Here is a 22,644-nt window from a genome sequence, read left to right on the forward strand (position 1 = left end):
GCAGTATGCAATAGCATTGCATTTGAAGAAGTGTAATACTAGAAAAAAAATGATAATCCAAATCCGCGTCTTGAGAGTGTCGTCATAGCATGAAGAGTCTTCAAAACCTGTCGAGTCGCCAAAGGGGATAACGAAGAGATGGCACATCAGAGGAAGACACCGCATCAATAGAAGATACAAGAGAAGATGGGTTGTCAAAAGAAGATGACACATCAAGAGAATGAAGCATTGCTTAAAGAATCATGGCCCATGAAAACCGACGGCGAAAGCTCCAAGAGAATGGGCTTAGATCAACAATGCAAAGAGAGGCCATAGAAATCCTACAGAGAGGACAACGACCAGAAAAAGGCCACCGGGCAAAAGTTTGGCAGACGCGCATGACATGAGAAACACAAAATATCAATGGATTTGGTAGACGTAGTGGAAAATATAGAGCAAGAAGTTAGGAAGCTCACACGAGACAAAGATGCAAAAGCCATCATGTATGCAGAAGACATTGGACTTTTTTTAGAAGGAACAAACTAGGAGGGTTGTAGGACGCATCACCAAAACACACCAAAAACTAGACTGAGCGTTGCATGCTCTAGCCAATGCAACCAAAAGACCGATCTGATGAAAGAGACTAGGCAATACATTTATACGTCAACACATCCCTCACGTGTGGCTCCCTCAGACCTAAACGTGGACCGAAAGTGGGTTGCAATTTAATTGCGCCAGCCGGGTCTTTAACTCAAGACTTCTTTGCTCTGATACCATGTTAGAAAAACAACTTATCGCTATTGAAGGCCCAGGGGCAAGAAACGTAAACATAAACTAATAAGGGTTCCTAGACCAATACTAATACTTCCTAACAAGTACTACTTGTGCAAGCGTACGTGTGTGTGAGTGAATACTACTAGTTTGGGCACCCCTACCACTCATTGTATAGCACCCTACCACTCATATTGCAGGACCCCTACCACTAGGAAAATACAGTTAGCACTCTAAATCAGGACTCCTACCACATATAAGGTAGAGCCCCTACCACCCATAATGCACCCCTACCACAATAGTTTGGGCTAACAATTGGCATTAAAACCTTGTTCCAATAGCCATGGCCGGTGTAGAACGAGAGCAGCAGCGCACCACCTTGGGTGGTTCCAGGTCGCAGCCATCACAGGACGGCTCTCAGTCGCCGCCTCCGGAGGAGCGGTAAGGGCGCAGCCGGTCTAGGCGCGGCCATAGCAGTGAGGTTGTGGTTAGGAAGATCGTGCGCGAGACCACAGGCAGCGGTACTGTGCCCATCACCTTCCCAATGCTCACGCGCTCAAACTACAACGATAGGGCGTTGATCATGGAGTGCAACCTCCATGAGGCGAGCCTCTAGGTTCCCATGGAGGACGGCATGGTCGAGAGAAAGGAGGACATGAAAGTCGCGGCAGCGCTCATGCGCACCATGCAGCCGGAGATGCACGGCATGCTCGCAGTGAAGGCAAGCGCCAAGGAGGCGTGGGAAGCCATCCGGACCTAGCGCCTCGGTAGCAACCGCTTGCGCGAGCCAAACGCAGAGAAGCTACGGGCGGACTTCAAGAACATCGCCTTCAAGGAGGGCGAGCTCGTCGACAACTTTGCCACGTTGATCACGAATTTGGAGCCCCTACCCCTTGTTTTCTAGCTTGATTTTGTTGTGTTCTTCCTCAGTTTCGAAAATCCCTACCAAAAATAGCCCCAAATTTTTTCGTGATTTGTTGGTTTGATGATGTTTTGTTGATTTTGACCCATGGATTTGCTTGGTTTCAAGTGGATCTAGCATCTCCCCAAGTTTCCCCTCTTTCCATCCGTCAAATCCTGCAAATTTTGACCCCGAAATCCACTTTTTCCGCCCAAAATTGCGTCCCCGATCTATATCCCGAGTTACCCCAGACTCACCGGAAGTCCGGACATTTACGGACGTCCGGAGCCTCTCGAAGCACCGGACATCCGGACATTACCGGACGTCCGGCATCCCATTCCAGAACAGAATTTACGGATTTCCGAGCTCACCGGACGTGCCGCCACCGGACATCCGTCCATTTCCGGACGTCCGCAACCTGTAGATATCAACTTCGGCTGATTTTTGTTTTGTCCATAACTAATTCATCCGAACTCCAATTTTGACGTTCTTTAGCTCGTTTTGAAGCTATTGACATCCCCCATCACACAAAAATACTTCCAACATCATTTGACTCCATCAAAATTTTGGAGTTTTGGCATCTTTGCCTAGGGCTTCCACCACACCATCCGCTACACCACCACCGACTTCCGCAATCTAACCCATTTTGCTTGCCATAGCATTAGTGGTTACTTGAGTAGTGATTCGAGTCTCCTAAGGTGTTTCGGCTACTTAGGGACAGTTACTTCTTCATCAACCACCACCTCCACTTCTGCATAACCTTGCCCACCATACACTTCTGACAACCCAACTTAACCCAATTTTGTTTGAGCTTGTTTGAGTTGTGTCTTGTGTCTCCTAAGGTGTTTCGGCAACTTAGGGACGACAACTTCAACTTCAACACGTGTATAGCCCATCATTCCACTTCCGCATTGCCAAGTGCAAACTACCACCGCTTTCCGCTACCAACATTTGACTTTTGTCCTTGAGATTTTGAGTTTGCGGTTTTTTCGTTTCCTATGGTGTTTCGGCTAACTAGGAACGGGTCGACATCGACAACACCTCCTCTCATCATCGCCACGGACGGTAACCTCGACGACACCATTGTACATTCTCCTTGCCATTACATTGTTAACCCCTAGCCCATTTTGCATCACTTGCCTATCGAGACTAGCCATTCGAGTATTGCCGGCAACGTTACTTGTGTACATTACTGATCATTGGTCTACACCTTCTATTGCATATATACCATATCATATTGGTATCATTTTGGTATCATATCATCTCTTGTGTCACAAGATTGCTCCCGCATATACACTATTGCTATCTTGGTTTGTGCATTGTGCAAAGTGGCCATACAAAAAAAAAAGAATAAAGCTTTTAAGCAAAAGAGAAAGAGCAAAGAAGCTTGTAAGCAAGTGCCATAGCATCATACCACATTGCATATAAGATTGTCATATCCGATCATCTTGGATCATCTTGTGCTAAAGCACCGAAACATACATACATAGCATACTTGGTATAGAAAGTTTATCCATTTTGCATCTTATAGGTTGTGCACAAGTGTCCTATCCGCCTATTGAGCAATCGTGCTAGCGTCTCTCTTGAGTTGTGCAACACGAGCGTTTTCCGTGGATTCCACATTTTGTGCTCATTCCTTGGTTGCACGACCCCATTTATCTATCCGTGTGTGTGTTCTCGTGTGCCTTTCATTGCTATTGGTCTACTTGTTTCGCTTGCGAATTTATGAATCTCTTTCAACATTATTGACTCTTGCTAACATTTTGCATCAAATTTTTTTGTGACACTATCCTCATTGAGCTCCACCCAAAGCCTTGTGTAGGTGTGAGAAATCGACGAGATCGGTACCAATTGTGCTATTTCCTTGTTACATCATTGAGTGATCATTGATCCATTTTCAACATCGGCCAAGGTACATTTGGTATAGTTCTCTCCTTTCTTCCACTCATATTTGTTCGAGTCTTGTGATGGATAGGCAAGGCATTTCATCTCCGGTCTTCGACAACAACGACGGCGTGAACAACTACATCACCAAATCGTCACTCTTTGATCTACAACAACGAATGCAAGGCGCACATTCTACCTTGCGAGAGCGCATCGAGAACCTCTACATCGACATTCATCACTCCGAAGCAAGGAAAAGGGACTACATCGACAACAAGATTTCCGCACAAAAGGAGGAGCAAGATGCAAGGATGGAGGAGATTCGGGCCTTAATCAAGTCTACTTCACCTTCGTCATCTTCAAGGCGGCAGCGACCAAGTCGATCATCTTCGGAGCGCCCAAGCGATGCAAGCGCAATTCGTCCATGTCCACATCTACATGGAGACCACCATCACGTTCGTGATCCACATCGTCATGAAGGGCAAGTCACCTCCAAGCATCATGTGCACGACGATGACGAACGCCATCGAGCTCAAGCGCGACAACGACACCATCATCATGAAGATGCTCCACAAGCGCAAACGTACAAGTCCCAACAAGCACTACTTCACGCCAAGTCCAAGCTTCATCAGCAAAAGAGAAGACCGCGAGACGAGCACCACCAAGACGGAGCTACGGCTACCACCACCACTTCGGCATCTTCGCCAAGTGCTATCAAGGCATCTTCGCCTTTGGACATACGGCATCTTCGCCTACTTCCCACGAGTACGCCTACAACGACTTCATCAAGTCCAAGGCGACAATATACATGCGAGGGTGACCCTTCCATCTTCGGAAGCCCCCCAAGGAAGATGACCGAGCATGGGAAATTCCCTTCGGTCATGGAGACGAGCTACGAGGTGTCACATCATATGGGCCTCCCACACCAAGTCACCAAGACGGTGACAAGGTCGAGCAAGGGCCATCCCCTTCGACTACGGCGATAGGAGTTGAGCATGGAGACATTTGCACCTACATCTCTCCGACACCCACATATGTCGAGATGCCCCATTTGTCATGTGAGGAGAGCCACCACCCCATGAGTGAGATGAGTGACTCCATCATATATGACATTGAGAGCATTTCCTATGAGAGGATGAGTGTGACCACCACTAGCCTCACACATGAGAGCATGCCACACATCCTATGTGAGGTTGAGCGCCATTTGAGTGACTCCACCAACCATATGAGTGAGAGCATCCTTGAGAGAGGGAGTGAGCCACAACACTTAGCGAGTGAGGTAGTTGACACGGCATGTGAGGCCACTACGATTTCTAATGACTTAACCTCTACTCCTAGTGTGTTTTCTTCTTTGGTGCTAGGTCTCCTACATGACGACATGCCTATCTTCGACGACTCCATACCTCCAAAGGAGACGACGATGGCCATGGTGGACGATGATGCACCCCCCCACATGGTTCCATCAAGATGAAGATGACAACGAGTGAATTTTCGACACCTCACCTACAACACATGAGCGACGTTCCAAAGGCAACATAGGTGATGGTACTTCTCTTGTCCCACTAGTGGACTCTCTTGACATCGATTGCTCCCTTGATGTTGATCACCCTATGGATTCATCACATGCTATGTCTTGTTTCGATATGCCACCCATTTATGATGATGAGCATGTTGCACTGCCTAGTTGTGATGCTATGCTCCATAGGATATCATGTGAAAATTCTTTTGGTCACATCATGTTTGACAATCCATTGAACTTGTCATATGCTATGAGTGAGATCTCCCATATTGCATCATTACAATCTCAACATAGTAACTATGCATGCCCCATTAAAATAAATCGTATTTGCACTTATGGCATAGATGACGAGATGATGATCATTGGCTTTTGTTTTTCATGTGATGATATTGCCATGCTTCCTTCATGATTTGCGCAATTCATCTAATATCCCATGCCATGATCAAATTGAACCAAATATGCATTGTTTTGGATATTGCCAATATTCTCCATGTGATGCTTCTACTAATGCTCATGAGGAAACCCCCATAGTTTCCTCATACATATTAAGAGATTTTGATGCATTCCATACTATACATGATTCCCATGATTGTGTGCACCATATGCATTCCATGAATAACAATGCTCTACATATTTCTCGTGATGCATTACACAATTTGAGTCTCCATTATGCCATGCATAACAACAAACCTCTCATGATGGATGACATATTTCTATATCACGCATCGCATTTATTTGAGCATTGGATATTTTGTGCTAACCGACACAAGCACGTGCGAATCATGATGGATGATGTGTACATATACCATGCACACACAATTTTTTCTTTGCCTTTGTTTTGTGTAGGTACTTATGAACACTCGTCAACCTCACAATCCCATGAGTTGACGAAACGAGCTTTTGAGAGCAACGATGACTTGAGATCACGTGGACTATCCTTACCACCGCTCCCTTCGCGCAAGGACTACGCGCATCTCTTCTTCTTGGCTCTCACACGGCTATGGGCTATATACCACTTGTTCACTTATGCTCATACTATCGTGTTCACTTTGCATGTTATGCCTCATTACATGATTTTGCCATGCAATTGTGACCCTTGCTTGTATCTACCCATGATTCACCATTATGCTACTCCTATGTGTATTTGCATGCTTGGTGGAGATACTTATAGCTATAGCCATGATTTCTTTGTGCCCCATGCTATTGATGCTTGTTGTGTTGGGAGAGACATGAGGTCCCATTGCTATTTACATATGGCCTCTCGCCAATACATTGATGATATTCTGCTCATATCTTGCTTTCATGCTTGTGCTATGTCATGTGAATTATTCATGCACACTATTTGCATCAATGACATGCTTGCCATGATTCCTCCTAGTATGTTGCATCTTCGCACTACTAGCTTGCTTGACTTGATCACTATGATTGCTTGCTTTGATGCATCACCCATGTTCCATTCTTACTCGCTTTCTTGGGTTGATGACATATATGTTCATGCCTCTCACTTGATTTGTCATGATCATTGTCTCTTGTCTCCATTAGTTGCATATCTCATATCACCTTGTATTGAGTGCCAACATGCTATGCTTATTGATCGTGAAGACTTGGACATATTACTTGTGATGCATGTTTGTTTGATTGAGCCTATTGTATTTGGTTGTCCTCGCATCATATGCCTCCATACTATGAAATGCTCTCTTATCCTTTCTTATGATGAGCATGATACATACACTTCTTGGGTATCTTACCACACGAATGATAGGTTTTGCACTTCCGCTAACCTTATTTGTTTTTTCGAGTGTTTGTCATGTTCTTTCATTTTGAAGGATTCACAAGGCGGTACCATCACGAGACATATTAGTTATGTGAAGGCATACAAGATGCGCAACTCCATCATCCTTGAGAAACTCCTAAAGGTGACCTCCTTCCCTTTGAGCCACCCTCACATATGCATATTGGACGGGTCATTCTTTCATTGTTGTTTCCTTCTGGTTACATACATGATACATCTCGCGAACGGAGGAGCGACATTGAAGATTGGCTCTATGGACCTTCACATTGAGGAGCGCTCGCACTTATTGGATGCACCTTCGGAACTCCACTCATGCCACGACATCGAGCTTTGGTACATCAACACTCTTTTGACTTTTTGTACCACCTCCATATTTGTTGATTGTGCTCACACATGTCATGCTCGATGGACATATCATACTCACCACAAGTTTGCACCCCATACATGGATTGACTCACATAATGCTTGTCTTATTGCATCTATTTCCATGTCATCCATGATATATGAGCTTGTGCATTTTCTTAGCAAATTTGTTGTGATCTTTCTTAATGGCATATTCATACATCATGATCATATTGTCCACCATCAATTGCATGATAACATACACATATTGAGCATCTACTGTCATATTCATGCTCCCATCTATGACATCATTTTGCACTGTGGTTGCATTGATCATATTCACAACACATTTGTGTGCACAATGATTGCATTTGCTCCCATGTATGCTTTGCATATCATTCTAGATCATCTTGATAAGCTTCATGCGCTTTGTCACAAATAATCTTGCCAAACAGACTCATACTTATTTGATGGACACTTTGTGTGCGCTAACCATTGTATTTCCGAGTGTCGATAGTGTTTGCTCTTTTTGCATGTCTATCACTCTGGAGACACCTTGGAGTACTTGGGTTGCGCAATGCTTTCAACTCCGTCCAACTAAAAGTCCGTCCACAACAACCGTTTCCATGATGATGAGGATCATGATTCGAGGTCGGATCTTTCCCACGTGGGGGGGGAGATGATGCAGAGCATCCTACGATCATCCGCATGTTCACTTCGACCACTCCCCATGACCGAAGGATACATAAGATGAGACCTCGACTATACGCCATTGGACACAAGGTGAACTCGCTCCCCTCCGAACCTTCTCTTTCCACATGTGCGACATGGCTACTACCTCAAACGTGTGTGAGACATGGCTACTACCTCAGACGTGTGTGCTATGCGATCATGAACCAAGAGGAAGACCATAGAACAGCTAGGAGTATTGGACAAGACGGCGAGAACACCAAGCGTGAGGAACAAGAAGAGGAACCACCGAAGAAGCTCCAGCAAGCGAACGTTCGGACGACACCGGACGACCGGCCTCTCACAGCGAGCGGACATCCGGTCCTCGGCGGACGACCAGCGCCTGAAGACCAGCCTACGCCAGCTATAGACCTCCCAGCGAGCGGACGTCCGACCTGCACAGGACGTCCGGCAATATTAACGGAAGTCCGAGACTTCCGGACGTCCGGTGTCCCGGTCACAGAACACTTTCAGCGGACGTCCGGCGCTAGCGGACGTCCGGCGCTAGCGGACGACCGGTCCCCCCGAAACCACCGGACATCCGGCCCCTGGTTGTGTCCAGTTTCAGGCTAAAGCCCATGTACCCCTTCACTTCGGCCCCCTTTTGTACTACAACTATAAATAGACCTCTCCCTCCTCCTAGCTAGGGTTAGCATTGTGATAGCTCATATTTGAGATAGAGCTTCGCTCATCCACTTGGTTACTTCTCGGAGCTCACGACCTCTTCGGAGAAGATCCCCCAAGCAGATTCAAGACCCCATCACGGGAAGAACCTTCAAGACCTCCTCACGGAGAAGACCCTTTGTATCGTCCCTTGTTGACTTTGAATCGTGTATCACTCTTTGTCTCGAGGATCTAGCATATGTGTGACTATATCTTGTTGGTTGAGTGATTTATCTCGTGTTTCCCTCGTTTCCCCACTCGTATTCTTCGTGTTCTTGGTAGGATTCCCTCCAACGTGAAAGATCGGGCATCTAGGGTTCTACCCTACATCACAAACCGTGCAGAAGGGCACAACGACTCGCGCGACCACGATCCCGGCAACCGTCGAGTCCATGCAGGCGGCACAGAGCTTGTCAGCAAAATCCATCTCTACAATGGTAGGAATTGCCCAGACAACATTGTTCTCGGGGCCTATCGACTAGGAGGCGACAAAAGTGGGGAAGCCACGCCCCGGCAACCGCGAACGTCGGGTCCCACCAAGTCCATGCAAGAGGGTACGGCGCATCTGGTGGGCCACTCCCCGACCATGATGTTGGCAACCATCGAGTCCGTGCAGGAGCGCACGGCGACTCAGGTCGGCCATACCCCGACAACCAAGTGTTCAGGTCCATCGGGTTGGTGGGAGATGGCTCCCCGACAACGGTGTATGCGTGCGGCTACATCTTCCTCAATGAGGAGAAAGCTGTGACCACACCCACCATGACTGGTTCGGTCGACGCGTTCGCGGAGCTGGACCGCTCGATCACCGAAAAGGTGAGGTTCGCGAATGGCTCTGTGGTGGACATCCACGGGCGCGGGACCGTCGTCTTCGCCAACAACGGGGCTGACCACAGGGCGTTCACGATCATCTTCTTCATCCCAGTGCTCAAGAGCAGCGTCCTGAGCATCAGCCAGCTCGACGAGAGCTGGTACGACATCAACATCCATCGCGGAGTGCTCTCCGTGCGAGACGAGGACTGGCGATTGCTCATCGAGGTAACCCGAGGATCAAATCGCCTGCACAAGTTCTTCTTTTGTCCCGTACAACCTATGTGCCTGGTCGTGGGCCATGTTTCCAACGCTTGGCGTTGGCATGCTCGGCTCGCACACCGACACTTCGACGGGCTATAAAAGGTGGCTCGTGGTGGACTCGTGCGTGGGCTATCGCACATCATGCACACCAACGAGCTGTGTGATGCATGTCTTGCCGGGAAGCAGCAGCGTCTGCCCTTCCCTGAGAGAGCAAGGTACCGGGCGAAGAAGCCCCTGGAGTTGGTCCACAGGGACCTCTGCGGCCCGATTAACCCGGCATTTGGCGGGCGTCGCTACATCCTCCTGCTCGTTGACGACTATAGCAGGTTCATGTGGGCGATACTCCTCGCCTCCAAGAACGAGGCGGAGCGAGGCATCGCCAAGCAGCAAGCGGCAGCAGAGGTTGAGTGCGGCCACAAGTTGCGCGTGCTGCGCACGCACTGTGGTGGCGAGTTCACGTCGGCCACGTTCTACAAGCATTGCGACGACAAAGGGGTGCAACATCATCTCACGCCCCCTACTCGCCGCAGCAGAACAGCGTCGTCGAGCGGAGGAACCAGACGGTGCTCAGGATGGCACGCTGCATGCTCAAAATAAAGCAGGTGTTGAGCATGTATTGGGGGGAGCCCGTGCTCACGGCTGTCTTCATCCTCAACGCTCCTTCACAAGGAGCGTCGACGGCAAGATGCCTTACGAGGTGTGGTACAGGAGGAAGCCTGATGTGTGCTTCCTTCAAACCTTTGGCTGTGTTGGGCACGTCAAGACGACGCGCCCACAGCTAAAGAAGCTCGACGACAGGAGCACCCCGATGGTGTTCATGGGCTACGAGACGGGATCAAGGCGTACAAGATGTACAGCCCCGTCACGAAGCGTGTACACGTCTCCCGCGACGTCATCTTCAACGAGGAGGCATGTTGGAACTGGGAGGCGCCAGCAAGCAGCTCCTTCACCGTGGAGTACACGGTGTGCACAAGTGATGGTGCTCGGGCAGCAACCCCGAGCACAATGGAGACCCTGAGCAGAGCAAGCCCGAGCTCAACGACCCTGGGTACAGACGTACAGCAACCCCAAGCACTGCGGCCCCAAGCCGAGTGGCTCCAAACACAGCGAGCACAACAACCTCGCGGTCGGCAACCCCAAACACCTCAAGCGAGGTTGTGCTGAATCAGTTTGCAACTCCAACAACAGTGTGATCGGACTTGTTCGACGCCGACGATAGTGTCGGCGTCCCACACTGGTACCAACATGTCGATGACCTCGCCAAGCCACCACAATTGGCGGTGAATCTCGACGGCAATGATGACGACGAGGTGTTGCATCTGATGGCCGGCGAGGAGCCGACCACGTTTGCTGAAGCAGAGCGTGAGGATTGCTGGCATCGCACGATGCTAGATGAGCTGTCGTCGATCGACGACAACGCTACTTGGACACTCACCACGTTGCCCACAGGGCATCGAGCTATTGGGCTCAAGTGGGTGTTCAAGGTAAAGAAGAACGAGCATGGCGCCATTGTCAAGCAAGAGGCCCGGCTCATTGCAAAAGGGTATGCGCAACGCATAGGGGTGGACTTCCAGCAAGTCTTTGCTCCAGTAGCAAGGCTCGAGTCCGTTCAACTTATCCTTGCCCTGGGAAGTTCACCACATGAAGGTCAAGTCGGTGTTCCTCAACGGCGACCTCGACGAGGAAGTCTACGTCTCCCAGCAACCTAGCTTCATCGCTGAAGGACGCGAGCAATACAAGCTACACAAGGCCATGTAGGTCTCCGGCAAGCCCCGAGAGCATGGAACGCCAAGCTGGATGCAAGCCTCGCATCACTTGGGTTCTCCCGCAACGCTTCTGAGCACAGCGTGTACTTGCGTGGCACCGCAAACATGTTGCTCACTGTCGGCACCTACGTCGACGACCTGGTCACCGCCGGGGCAGAGCCCGGCGAGGTTAAACGCTTCAAGGGAGAGATGCAACGTCTCTTCAGCATGAGTGACCTTGGGCTGCTCCGGTACTTCCTCGTATTAGGGGTAAACCAAGAGCGTGGTCGCGCGACAATCACGCAAACGGCCTACGCCGCCAAGATTATGGAGCGAGCTGGCATGTCTAAATGCCACACCGTGCAAGCCCCGATGGAGGCATGGCTCAAGCTCAGCAAGGAGAGCGTCGAGAAGCCGGTGGACGCAACGTTGTACTGCAGCATCTCGGAAGCCTTAGGTATCTCGTGCATACCCGACCGAACATCTCATTCACTGTCGGGTTCGTGAGTAGGTTCATGGAAGCCCCGACAAGCGATCATCTCGCTGTCGTCAAACACCCGCTCCGGTACATCTCAGGCACGATCACGCATGAATGCGTGTATCGTCGTGGTGGCGGCAAGAAACTGGTCGGCTACAGGGACTCCAATCACGTTGGCAACATTGTCTCCAGGAAGAGCACCTCTGGCATACTGTTCTTCCTCGGAAGCAGTCCCGTTAGCTGGCAATCGATGAGGCAGAAGGTTGTCGTGACTTCTTCGTGCGAGGCGGAGTACATCGCGGCAACAACAGCGGCATGTCAGGGAATCTGGTTGGCTCGTCTTCTCGGCGAGATGTTGAACCAAGACTCCAGCCCTGCACTCATCTTCGTTGACAATAAGTCGGCAATTTCCCTCTGCAAGAATCCAGTGTTGCATGACCACAGCAAGCAAATTGATCTCCGATACCACTTCATATAAGATTGCGTCCAGAAGGGCACGGTGGTCGTGGAGGTCATCAAGACTGGTGAGCAGAAGGCAGACATCCTGACGAAGCCACTTGGTCGCGTCCGGTTCCGGGAGCTGCGCGACAAGATCGGGATCGTCAACATCCAATCCCGACGACAGGGTTGAGGGGTAGAATGTTGTTTTCCACCCAGTCTCCAAGGAAACTCTTCTCCAAGCAACCACAAGGGTCAAGGATAACCTGCACTTGGCAGGATAAGATGGCAGGCATTTATTGAGCCTGTAAGGATAGGATAGGATAGCAGTGTGGCTGGAGTTAGAAGTCCATGTTCACACACTATCACATCTTCTTCACCTGCATGTCCGCGCAATTCCTTTGGAGCTGCTTCCGCGAGGTGGTTGGTGGCCATTGGTGCAATACCAACTTCTCTGACCTTTTCGTGGAACTCCAGGCTTCCACGATGCGGTCGCGTCACATTAGGTGCTTGGGTACTGGGGTTCTCATGTGGACGCTATGGACAGTTCGCAATAAGCTTGTGATTCAGTGTGCCCTCTTCGATGATCTACTTACGCGATCTTCAAATGTGTGGTTACTTGCAGCTTTTGCGGCCGCTTAGCCGCCCACAGAATCGGGAAGCCATCGACATCTTCATTGCAGATCTTCGTGCATTGGCCTTCCGCTTGGCTCCGTCGCTTCCCCACTACATTCGAAGCCGGATTAGTCCCCTTCTTGGCTCCATTGCAGACTCGTTGTGGCAGTGCCTATGGCTAGGCTCTGGCCCTTTGCGTCCCCTTCTTTTCTCTCTTTAGGGCTTGTTCAGTTGTGCCCTCAGCAGAACCTGGATCTTGTCGTGCTTTGCCTGTGCACTACTTGTGTGCGTGTGTGGTGTGTGCTTGTATGTTGGAACTTGTGGCTCTGGTGGTTTACTTTATATATAGTGGGGCGAAAGCCTTTTTCGGTAATACTATGAAAGTCGCCTACCGTCGCTTATTAGTCACCTAATACTCCCTCCTTTCCGAAATCTAGTGCGCATAGATTCAAGCTCTAATACCAATGCATGCGCTAGAGGCTATCTTTGGACAAGAATAACCCTGCTTCGTCTGTCCCATGCCCTCGCAGACATTCAACTAGCTAGCAAACACCGGCGTGGGCATGCAGGCCAGGGACACGGTGACGCCGACCACCGGCCGTGTACACGGAGAAGCCAGCCGCGGGCGCAGTGACGCTGGACACCGGCGGCGGAAGGGAAGAAGCTGGCCGCGGGCACGGTGACGCCAGTCGCCGGCGGCGGAAGGGAAGAAGCCGGCCGAAGACGCGATGCTGCTGGCCGTCGACAGTGTGCGCGGTGATGCAGACCATGGACACTGAGAAGCAGAGTGGGGACGCCGGGCACCGTCGCGGACACGGTGATGCTGGCTGCCCGCGGTGGACACGGGAAAGTCGGACGCGGTGGATACCGACCGCCAGTGGAGGAGGCAGAGAAGGCGGCAGCGAACACGATGACACCGGTAGCGGATGCAGAGATGCCGAAGACGTCGGTAGCGGACACAGGCTGACGGTGATGCAGGTCTAGTGCCCACGCCCCTGACTGCCTCGCCACCACAATCTCCTGGATCCGGCCGGGTGGAGAGGCATGTTGAAAGAACATGTGGTGCCCCCATGTTTGGTTTTGGTAATTGATGACAATCTCTATGGACTAATGGTTGCCTTGAGTTATATTTGAAGGATTTGTCCATAGGCTTTTCTTGAAGACCATGTGCTGGTTTCAAGGAGTTTATGAGATGGCCAAAGTGCCTTTCAAGGAATTATCCAAAGATTGGTCATGTGAGAGTTGAGCTTATTGCAAGCATGTCTTGAAGAAAAAGATTGAGTGAACATTGATGTTTACCTTCAAAATATCATCCTAATGAAGAGAGTTGGAAATATTCAAGGTTGATCAAGACTAAGCACAGAGAGTGATTCAAGTTGATCAACACACAAAGCGCACAAGTTGTACCGAGAGGGATCAAGTGATGCCATGGTATGGTAAGCATTGTCCTTTACGCTTTGTGTACTAACCCATGGTCTACGTGTGAGTTCTATGTGGGGTTAGGTATGTTTCCATGGGTTTGCATCAAGAGGAAGATCTCATACAACCCATGGAGGATGACATCAAGTGGTGATCGTCATCAAGATTGTGGTGTGCAAGCTCAAGTGAAGCATCACGAAGAGATCATCCTTGAAGCTTGCCGTCCATTGTGGCGACAATGGACTTGTGAAGATGCGCCGAAGAGTAGCTCACCCATAGTGGAGTATGGGGAGCAATCTACTAATCTTCGTCGAGCCAATGCAATCAAGAAAGGTGGTCCAACTTGAGGGAGTCAAGATCGGCATCAAGATTGCAGTGTGCAAGTTCAAGTGGAGCATCATGAAGAGATCATCCTTGAAGCTTGCCGTCCATTGTGGTGACAATGGACTTGTGAAGATGCGCCGAAGTGTAGCTCACCCATAGTGGAGTATGGGGGAGCAATCTACTAGTCTTCGTCGAGCCAATGCAATCAAGAAAGGTGGTCCAACTTGAGGGAGTCAAGATCGTCATCATCTAGCTCAAGTGGACTGTGAAAGGCAAAGGTTTGTCCTTGATAGGTTTTCTATTTTACCGGTCTCATGGTGTTATTTGGGAGACCGGATTATAGGATCAATAGTCGTATCAAGGGGGGCTCTCGAGTGAGTAGCTTGATCGTATCGTTCGGTGAGAGCTCAAATCATTGCATTCTTGGCATCATCATCTTTCTTGGTTCTTGTTTGGCTTTTCACTTTGTGAGTTTAGGAGCTTTTGGTCTTCTTCGTGACAAGCTCTAGTTCATCGAAAACCCATTTCATATGCATCTTCTTTCGCGTTTTCGGTGTTGGAGTTTTTACCGGTCTTATTTGAGAAAGGGTTCTCACCATTTTATTTTGGATATTTTTCTCAATTGCTATTTCTTGATATCTCTATCAAGATTGTGTTAACCCTTGTCTTTAGCTTTCCAACAAACTTGATTTCGTCAAATTCGGAGCTCATACGCAAAAGTTATGGCAATTTCATTCGCAGGTCAGTTTTTTGAGCGATAGTACCTCTTATAAGAGGTAGTACCGCTTATAAGAGATAGTACCGCTTTGGGCAGCGGTAGTACCGCTTTGGGCAGTGGTAGTACCTCTTATAAGCTGTGGTACCGCTCTAGGCAGCGGTAGTACCGCTTGTGCACGACCTGTGCACAAAACGGTTGGATTTGGGAAGGCCTATTTAAGGGGGCCTTCTTCCCCAATGGTCCCTATCTCTTGAGCTCGCATTTGCCCCCCATTGTTGACCTTCTTCGAGCTTGCTATCTCTCAATCCCTCCATGGATTCTTGCTAGTTTTGGGGGGAAAAGAGAGAGGAGATCTAGATCCACACTTCCACCAATCACTTTCTCCTCTATGTGAGGGGAACCCCTTGGATCTAGATCTTGGAGTTCTTGTGTTCTCCTTCTTGTTCTTCCTCTCTTTTTCTTCCATAGCTTCCGTTGCTTTGGTGGGATTTAAGAGTGAGGGACTTGGGCACTCCGTGGCCCTTGCCATTGCATTTGGTGCATAGGTTTGAGTTCTCCACGGTGCAAGTTACAAGTTGAGAAGCTTATTACTCTTGGGTGCTTGGTACCCTTGAGCTTGTTTCTCTTGGGTGCTTGGGCGCCCTAGACGATTGGTGGTGCTTCGGAGCTCAATCATTGTGGTGTAAAGCTCCGGGCAAGCGTCAGGGTCTCCAATTAGGTTGTGGAGATCGCCCCGAGCAATTTGACGGGTACCGGTGACCGCCCCCAAGGGTTGCCAAAGTGTACGGGTTCGGTGACCGCCCCCAAGGGTTGCCATTTATACGGGTTCGGTGACCGCCCTCAAGGGTCCCTTAGTGGAATCACGGGATCTTGCATTGTGCGAGGGCGTGAGGAGATTACGGTGGCCCTAGTGGCTTCTTGGGAGGCATTGTGCCTCCACACCGCTCCAAACGGAGATTAGCATCCGCAAGGGTGTGAACTTCGGGATACATCGTCGTCTCCGCGTGCCTCGGTTATCTCTTACCCGAGCCCTTTACTTATGCACTTTACTTTCTGGTAGCCATAGTGTTTCATGTTATATATCTTGCTATCACTTAGTTGTTTATCTTGCTTAGAATAAGTTGTTGGTGCACTTAGGTGAGCCTAGTTGTTGTAGGTTTTGTGCTTGAGAAATTAACTGCTAGTTTTATTCCGCATTTGTTCAAGCCTAAACCGTAATTATTTTAAAGCGCCTATTCACCACCACCACCCCCCTCTAGGCGACATCCACGATCTTTCACATGCACAGATGACGAGGAAGGCGGGCTACCCCGCGGCCTCATGGAGCTGCGCAAGCTTAGGTGCAGACAGCTCGCACTTGCGCTTCTTGCCGCCGCCATGTCCGCTCCAAGATCAAGCCGCCATGGTCCTCGGCCGTTGCTCCTCGTAGCCGGAGCAGGGGAACGGGGGGCAATGGCGTGGTCCTCGTCGCCGCGAAGGAGAGAAGAGGATGGCGTGGCCCTCGTCGCTGCTGGTCCAATCCCGAGTCCCAACCGCCTGCGATGCGTGTTGTGTGCAGGAGGAAAAGGATAAAGGCGATGTGTGCGTCTGTGCGGCTGCGGGGTTAGTTTCGTCCAGAAGAGCACAAAGTTGCTTATACGCACTACATAGTGGAATAACGCTAGAAAACGTATGCGCACTATAAAGTGGAACGGAGGGAGTAATGTGAAAGTTACCTACCATTGCTCATTGATCACCTAAAATACTGTGAAAGTTGTCTGTCATGGTTTCTAAGTTGCCTACCTCGGAAACTAAGTTCTTACAGTTTATGAAGTTGTGTCTACTGCTCAGTTGCCTGCCATTGCTGATTAGTTGCCTAGAGTACTGTGAGTTCCCTACCATGGCTTCTAAGTTGCCTACCTCGAAACATAAGTTGTCTACAACCTATGATGCTCAGTTGCCTGACATAGCTAATTGGTTGCATGTAGTACTATAAAAGTAGGCCTACCATACTGAAAATTACATAAGCAACTTAGCATAATGCACTCAATGCTAAGCAATTTAGGAATAAAAGTTAAGCTACTTGAGGGTCATGGTAGCCAATTTAGTGCAGACATTAGGCTAACTAGCATCATGGAAGGCAACAACATGAGTTGTTTCCTATAGAACTAAAAGTTGCTTCATGTAGCACCCAAGTTGCTTTGGAAAAAGTTCATCAGAACATACTGACATGGAATCTGGTTTTGAAGAACTCGTCACGAGAGGTCCAGCAGAGAAAACGGATTGTAATTCCAACGCTCAATTCAAATGTCATAGCATTTTGAAATATCGAAAAGAGGAATTAGTATGACAGTACAGAGCTTTGATATTCACATGCAAGCATGGGGATGCAGCATGTGCATCAGCGCAGAACACCACATGTCATTTGCCTTGCATGGGCCAATCACCTTTTGCTATCTTGGGTAAAGGAATCAAGTTTTCTTGTTTCCCATTTTTGGGTCTATACTCCATATAACTAAAAAGTGCAGCTGCACTTATCAGAAATTGATTTATTTTGCCAAATATATAAATTCGACACCCACATAATACTTTGCTAGTATTTGTTACTTTCTCCAAGATTTCACAACTAGGCTGAATCAAAAGATTCAGAAAAAGAAAGTCCTAGATTACTGCTGCTCATTCATGCACTTGGATTGAAAGACCCCGGTTAAACTTTATGAGAGGGAAAAGAAAAGAAGTCCTAGATTACTGCTGCTCATTCATGCAAGAGGCTACTCTAGTGCCCCCAGTCAAACTTTAAGGTCGGTGTTGGACCTGGAGAATCCAAAGAAAACTAGTAGTAGTCATGTATTTAATTTCGAAACATCAGCTAACCCTGATTTACTACTTGTAGTATTTTATGACAACTAAACTGTTCTGATGACTGATGAAATCTTCAAGGGGTTAGCAGCTAAGCCAGCAACAGAGTTCAAACACTACGCATCAAAAAGAAAGTTATGTACCGCAAAGTATCAATTATTTCAGAGTATGATATGATTCCCTCTAGTGAATGTGCGAATGACATGGAAATGATAATCTTTGACAGTCTGTACCTACCTCTGTCACCATAAGAGCCTTCACCAACTCATTTTGAGGCGATGCTGCACATGAGGGGTGTATATTGAAATTAACACACGCGAGCAATCAGAAAAAGGAACTGTGTAATCTTGACTTGCTTCTTCTGTTGAATCACAACAAATCAGGACCTAATCAACAAAAATGTGCTTACTTTTAATTGGAGAACCATTGAGAAAAGCACCTTTTCCACGAACAGCTGTGAAAAGCTAATTGAAGAAAAAACACGAAATCAGACTCAAAACCTTTCCGGGTTCCTTTATCCAGATTATATTGCACTGATCCTCAAATAAAACAAGGAAAAATTACATAGAGTAACAATATTTACCTCATTCATGATGGGGTTGTACACAACTCCAACGGTGGGAATCTTCCCAATGGTGAGGCCAATCGAGACGCACACAAAAGGAAAGCTGAAATATAAAAAAAGTGCACAATCTTGGCATAAGAAAAGAAAAATGCACGATGAAGAAAGGTACTTTGTCTTTTTGACAGATGGCTTTCACAGTTTCACTCTTGTACCGACACGCTCTCGCAGCTGGCAAGGTGAATCCGCTGAGTACAATTGGGGTCGCTGCCTCACCGGAGTCTCACCTCCTCGACCTTCGCTAGGGCGTGGGTTAGTGCAGCCGCTTCTAGGCGTTCGTGGATACTGCCGAGAGTCTGACGGCGAGCCAGATTCAGAGGTGACCACGGGTGAGAGGCGAAAGGAGGAGAAATCCTTATCTCGTCTAGCAACTTTGGGGATTCAACAAGGGAGCTCTTGACAAGCCCTCAGCGCACGACAACCGTACAAGTCACCGTTTGTAGCATGCGCTCCTTGTCGCTGGTCACCTCGGGCGGCAAAGAGATTGTTGTCAGTATGGATACCCATTCAGATAGAGGCGGTACAGGCGCACCCGAACCATATTACCCGCCTGAGTGGCTAAGGGGCCCCGAGCCTTGCGCCCCACTACGCTCGAATATGCACTTGTAAGCAGTGACAAATCCAGGAATTGAACTTATTAGTGTCCCAAATTTAACGTCTGAACATTTTAACGTGCAAAAGGAAAGTCCGCTCAATCAAAAGTCCAAAACTCATAAAACTCAAATACAAAGCTCGATGTACTAAAAGAATAACATACCTAATGGTTCAAAATAGTTCAAGACTCTCGGCAACTAGGTGATGTAACCACCAAAAAGCACAAAAAACAAGCATTCCCGATTCTCGACAAATATTCCCTCCTCACTGCATGAAGCAGCACAAGGTTGTGGAGGAGCAACTCCACCTTCTGCTACAATGTGTACAGCACAACTGTTGAAGGAACAGCTTCAACGTGCTGCGCTAGATATCGTTCTAGAGGCGAATGTAGGCCAATATGGCAGCAGGAGTTCAATCCAGAACTCCTAGAGCACAAGATCTACTCCAAGATCTTAGATAAGAACACCAAGTTCTATTATAGGTAGTGGGGTAAGTAGTCTGGGTACAAAGTAGAGGTGAGGACCTCTATTTATAGGGCTTTGGAAAGCCTTCACATACTTCTACTTATAGCTGGAATACTCTAGAAAACATTATTTAAGTTTCACCATTCTACTCATAGCTACTCACAACTAGAAGACTCTAGAAATCAGTAGGTAGGGTAGAAAAGAGAAGAAAAGGAATACTACACTAGAGTGGAAGCATCTAGAAGTAGCCAAACAAATCTGACATACAATTTTTTTTCCTCATCTAGTGTTCCTCATCACTGCATCTTTAATTTCTGGAGTAGAATAATCTCCAATTTGTTCCGGAGCCCCGGATCAGGTTGAATATCAGCTTCACTAAATCCTTGAATAGAAGTTTGCAAAATGTTATCACCAGAGCCCTCATTACACACTGCAGGTTCAGGAACAGGAGCTTGTAAAATGTTTGCATCAGAGTCTTCATTAGACAATTAAGGTTCGGTAATTGGGGGAGTTCCAAATTAAGCAGCAATTGGTTTCATTTTCTTATAGATTCCCTACATTACAACATCACAGGTTCAATAATTGGCCACAGGACCATAAATTTAAGGTTGATATGAGGAAAAAAATGAATTTGACTGGGTATACCTGTTGGTCGCGCTTGCTGCCCTTGCAAACTGCAACTTCCCGTTTGCGCAAGCTCGATGGCGTGCCACTGCCGCTGCTGCCATCCACGCAGGCCAAGCAGGGGACTATTTCTTGTTTTCCCATTCGTCAAGTGCCCGGTGTCCGGCGAGCCGGAGCTACGCATGATTGGGGATTTTTTGGGATTGCCTGCTACTTGCTCGGCAGTTCTAGGCTATCTAATTTTGGCTGGTTCTAGGCATTTTTTTTGTAAGTGCTAGCCCACGTTTAAAATGAATGGTTTTCCTGCTTCATATCTCTACGTCGTCCGGTGTTTCCCTCCTCTTTCAAAACGAAACGGTGTTGGACTTGGCCACCTAGGGAACACATTACGCGGCTACCCAGGGCAGCCACCCATACCTGCCCCTACGGTGGCATCGCCCTTGGTCGTAAGGAATAAGATCAGGAGCGCTTCTTTAGGAATTCTACGATCGCAGGAGATTTGTACCTCGTAACTGCAGGATCACCTGATTGTACCATATCCCTGGAAGATCAGGACCAAACTACCGACCTAAGACTAGCTATATAAGGGCGGTACCAATCCCCACCAAGGGGACGAAGATATACGGGAGCTCATTTCCACACCCTAGCTCAGTAGATAGGAAAACACAAATGTAATCCTCTCTGATCATCTATAAAGATGGGTAGGAAGGAAGTAGTGTTATTACCCATCCACTGGCCTAAACCTGTGTAAAACCACGGTTTCACCTTCATCGCCGACGAGAACCCTTCGAGCACTACCCCTCTCTCTACTTCCATGATAAACCTCAGATCTTAAGATCAGCGGACCATTATTCATCAACATTTGGCGCCCGCCGTGGGGCCCAAACGGATCTTCGTCACCAACAAACCTTCTCACGGAGCACAAACATACTAACAAAAGCGAAAGGTTGGGGCTAGTCCCCCACTTTGACCCAGAGGAGGCGTACATCAACCTCGCTCCTCGGGGCGGAAACCTTCTAGCGTCAGTTTGGGTCCTCCTAGATCGTCTCGCTTTGGCACACCCACCCAGGTCAACTTGAGTAGTGGAGGAGGATCTCTTACTGCTGGGGTACCCCGTTGGTTCAACATAGTAAATTACCGTCAGGCAGAAACTCTTGTGGAGAATAAGGTTGCACGCCAAATCCCATCGCCAGAGAGCTATCCAGATCCCGCCACACTGTTGTGAATTGGATTATCATCAAGGAATCATTTCACCATACGTTGGGATTATCTAGAGACCGGTTCATCCAATTCATAAATCCGAGTTGTGCACCTCGATCTATGTCGGCCTGCACCACTGAACTCCCTCTTGGTGGTTAGGGACCACCACTCCTAGTGGACTGGGGACCACCCACAAGACTTTGTTCGACCTCCGGATTATCCATTCATCATGTAGCCGATGCTTCAAAATCAAGTCGTCTCTGAAGCCTCTACTCATCATATCCTCTCAACAAGCCTCCTCCAAGATGATCTTCCATTCAGTGTTCTTTTTGCAAGTAATCTAAAGTCACTACATATACAAAGAAATGAGCTTCGCCCTTCGCCCCAAGGACTCACCGTCGCGGAAGATATTCGTCGGGGCGCCTTACCTGGTGGTCGGGCGAATTATCCTCTCCATACGCATGGATGAGGGAAATATCTGACTACTCCCACTCCCACCCACGTAAGCGTTATCGAGTTTTGTGCAACGTTCATGTCCATCTTGGGTAAACCCACACTTCTCTCGCTAAGTGCAACAGTGTTTCATGACCGCCTGTGCCTCGGAACATGGGGACCAAGGGCATGATTATGGTCAAGAGTTCCCTTGGAGCGGTCTCTTGACCCCAAGAAACATACCTTGATTAAGTTATGAGTGACATCCATAACCTCATGAAAGGGTACCAACTGGGGAACGTCCTACTGACCGAACCTAGGGGTAACTGCTCCAGAGTTTGACCACCAGGCCATTGGATAAATCTCGCGAAAGAGGACGATACGGTTGTCTAGAAATAAAAGGCTACTCTTCTCCGGCACTGGTCGGGAGAAATAAAAGACCGTATTCACTATTTTCGAACATGATCCTCTTTTATGCTTCG

General features: G+C 48.4%; 1 protein-coding gene across 2 annotated transcripts in view; it reads right to left on the reverse strand.

The window, feature by feature from the left end:
- Nucleotides 1-22,644, reverse strand: part of LOC119295985 (inositol monophosphatase 3-like) — a 49,068-nt gene that overhangs the window by 15,891 nt on the left and 10,533 nt on the right. For both annotated transcript variants that reach the window (XM_037574408.1, XM_037574407.1), the window contains exons 4-6: nucleotides 18,810-18,894; nucleotides 18,636-18,690; nucleotides 18,464-18,507 (exon numbers count right to left, since the gene is read on the reverse strand). In XM_037574408.1, coding sequence (XP_037430305.1) covers nucleotides 18,464-18,507; nucleotides 18,636-18,690; nucleotides 18,810-18,894 — 184 coding nt within the window. The remainder of the gene's footprint in view (nucleotides 1-18,463; nucleotides 18,508-18,635; nucleotides 18,691-18,809; nucleotides 18,895-22,644) is intronic.

The sequence above is a fragment of the Triticum dicoccoides genome, chromosome 4B, assembly GCF_002162155.2.
Source record: "Triticum dicoccoides isolate Atlit2015 ecotype Zavitan chromosome 4B, WEW_v2.0, whole genome shotgun sequence".
NCBI lineage: Eukaryota > Viridiplantae > Streptophyta > Magnoliopsida > Poales > Poaceae > Triticum > Triticum dicoccoides.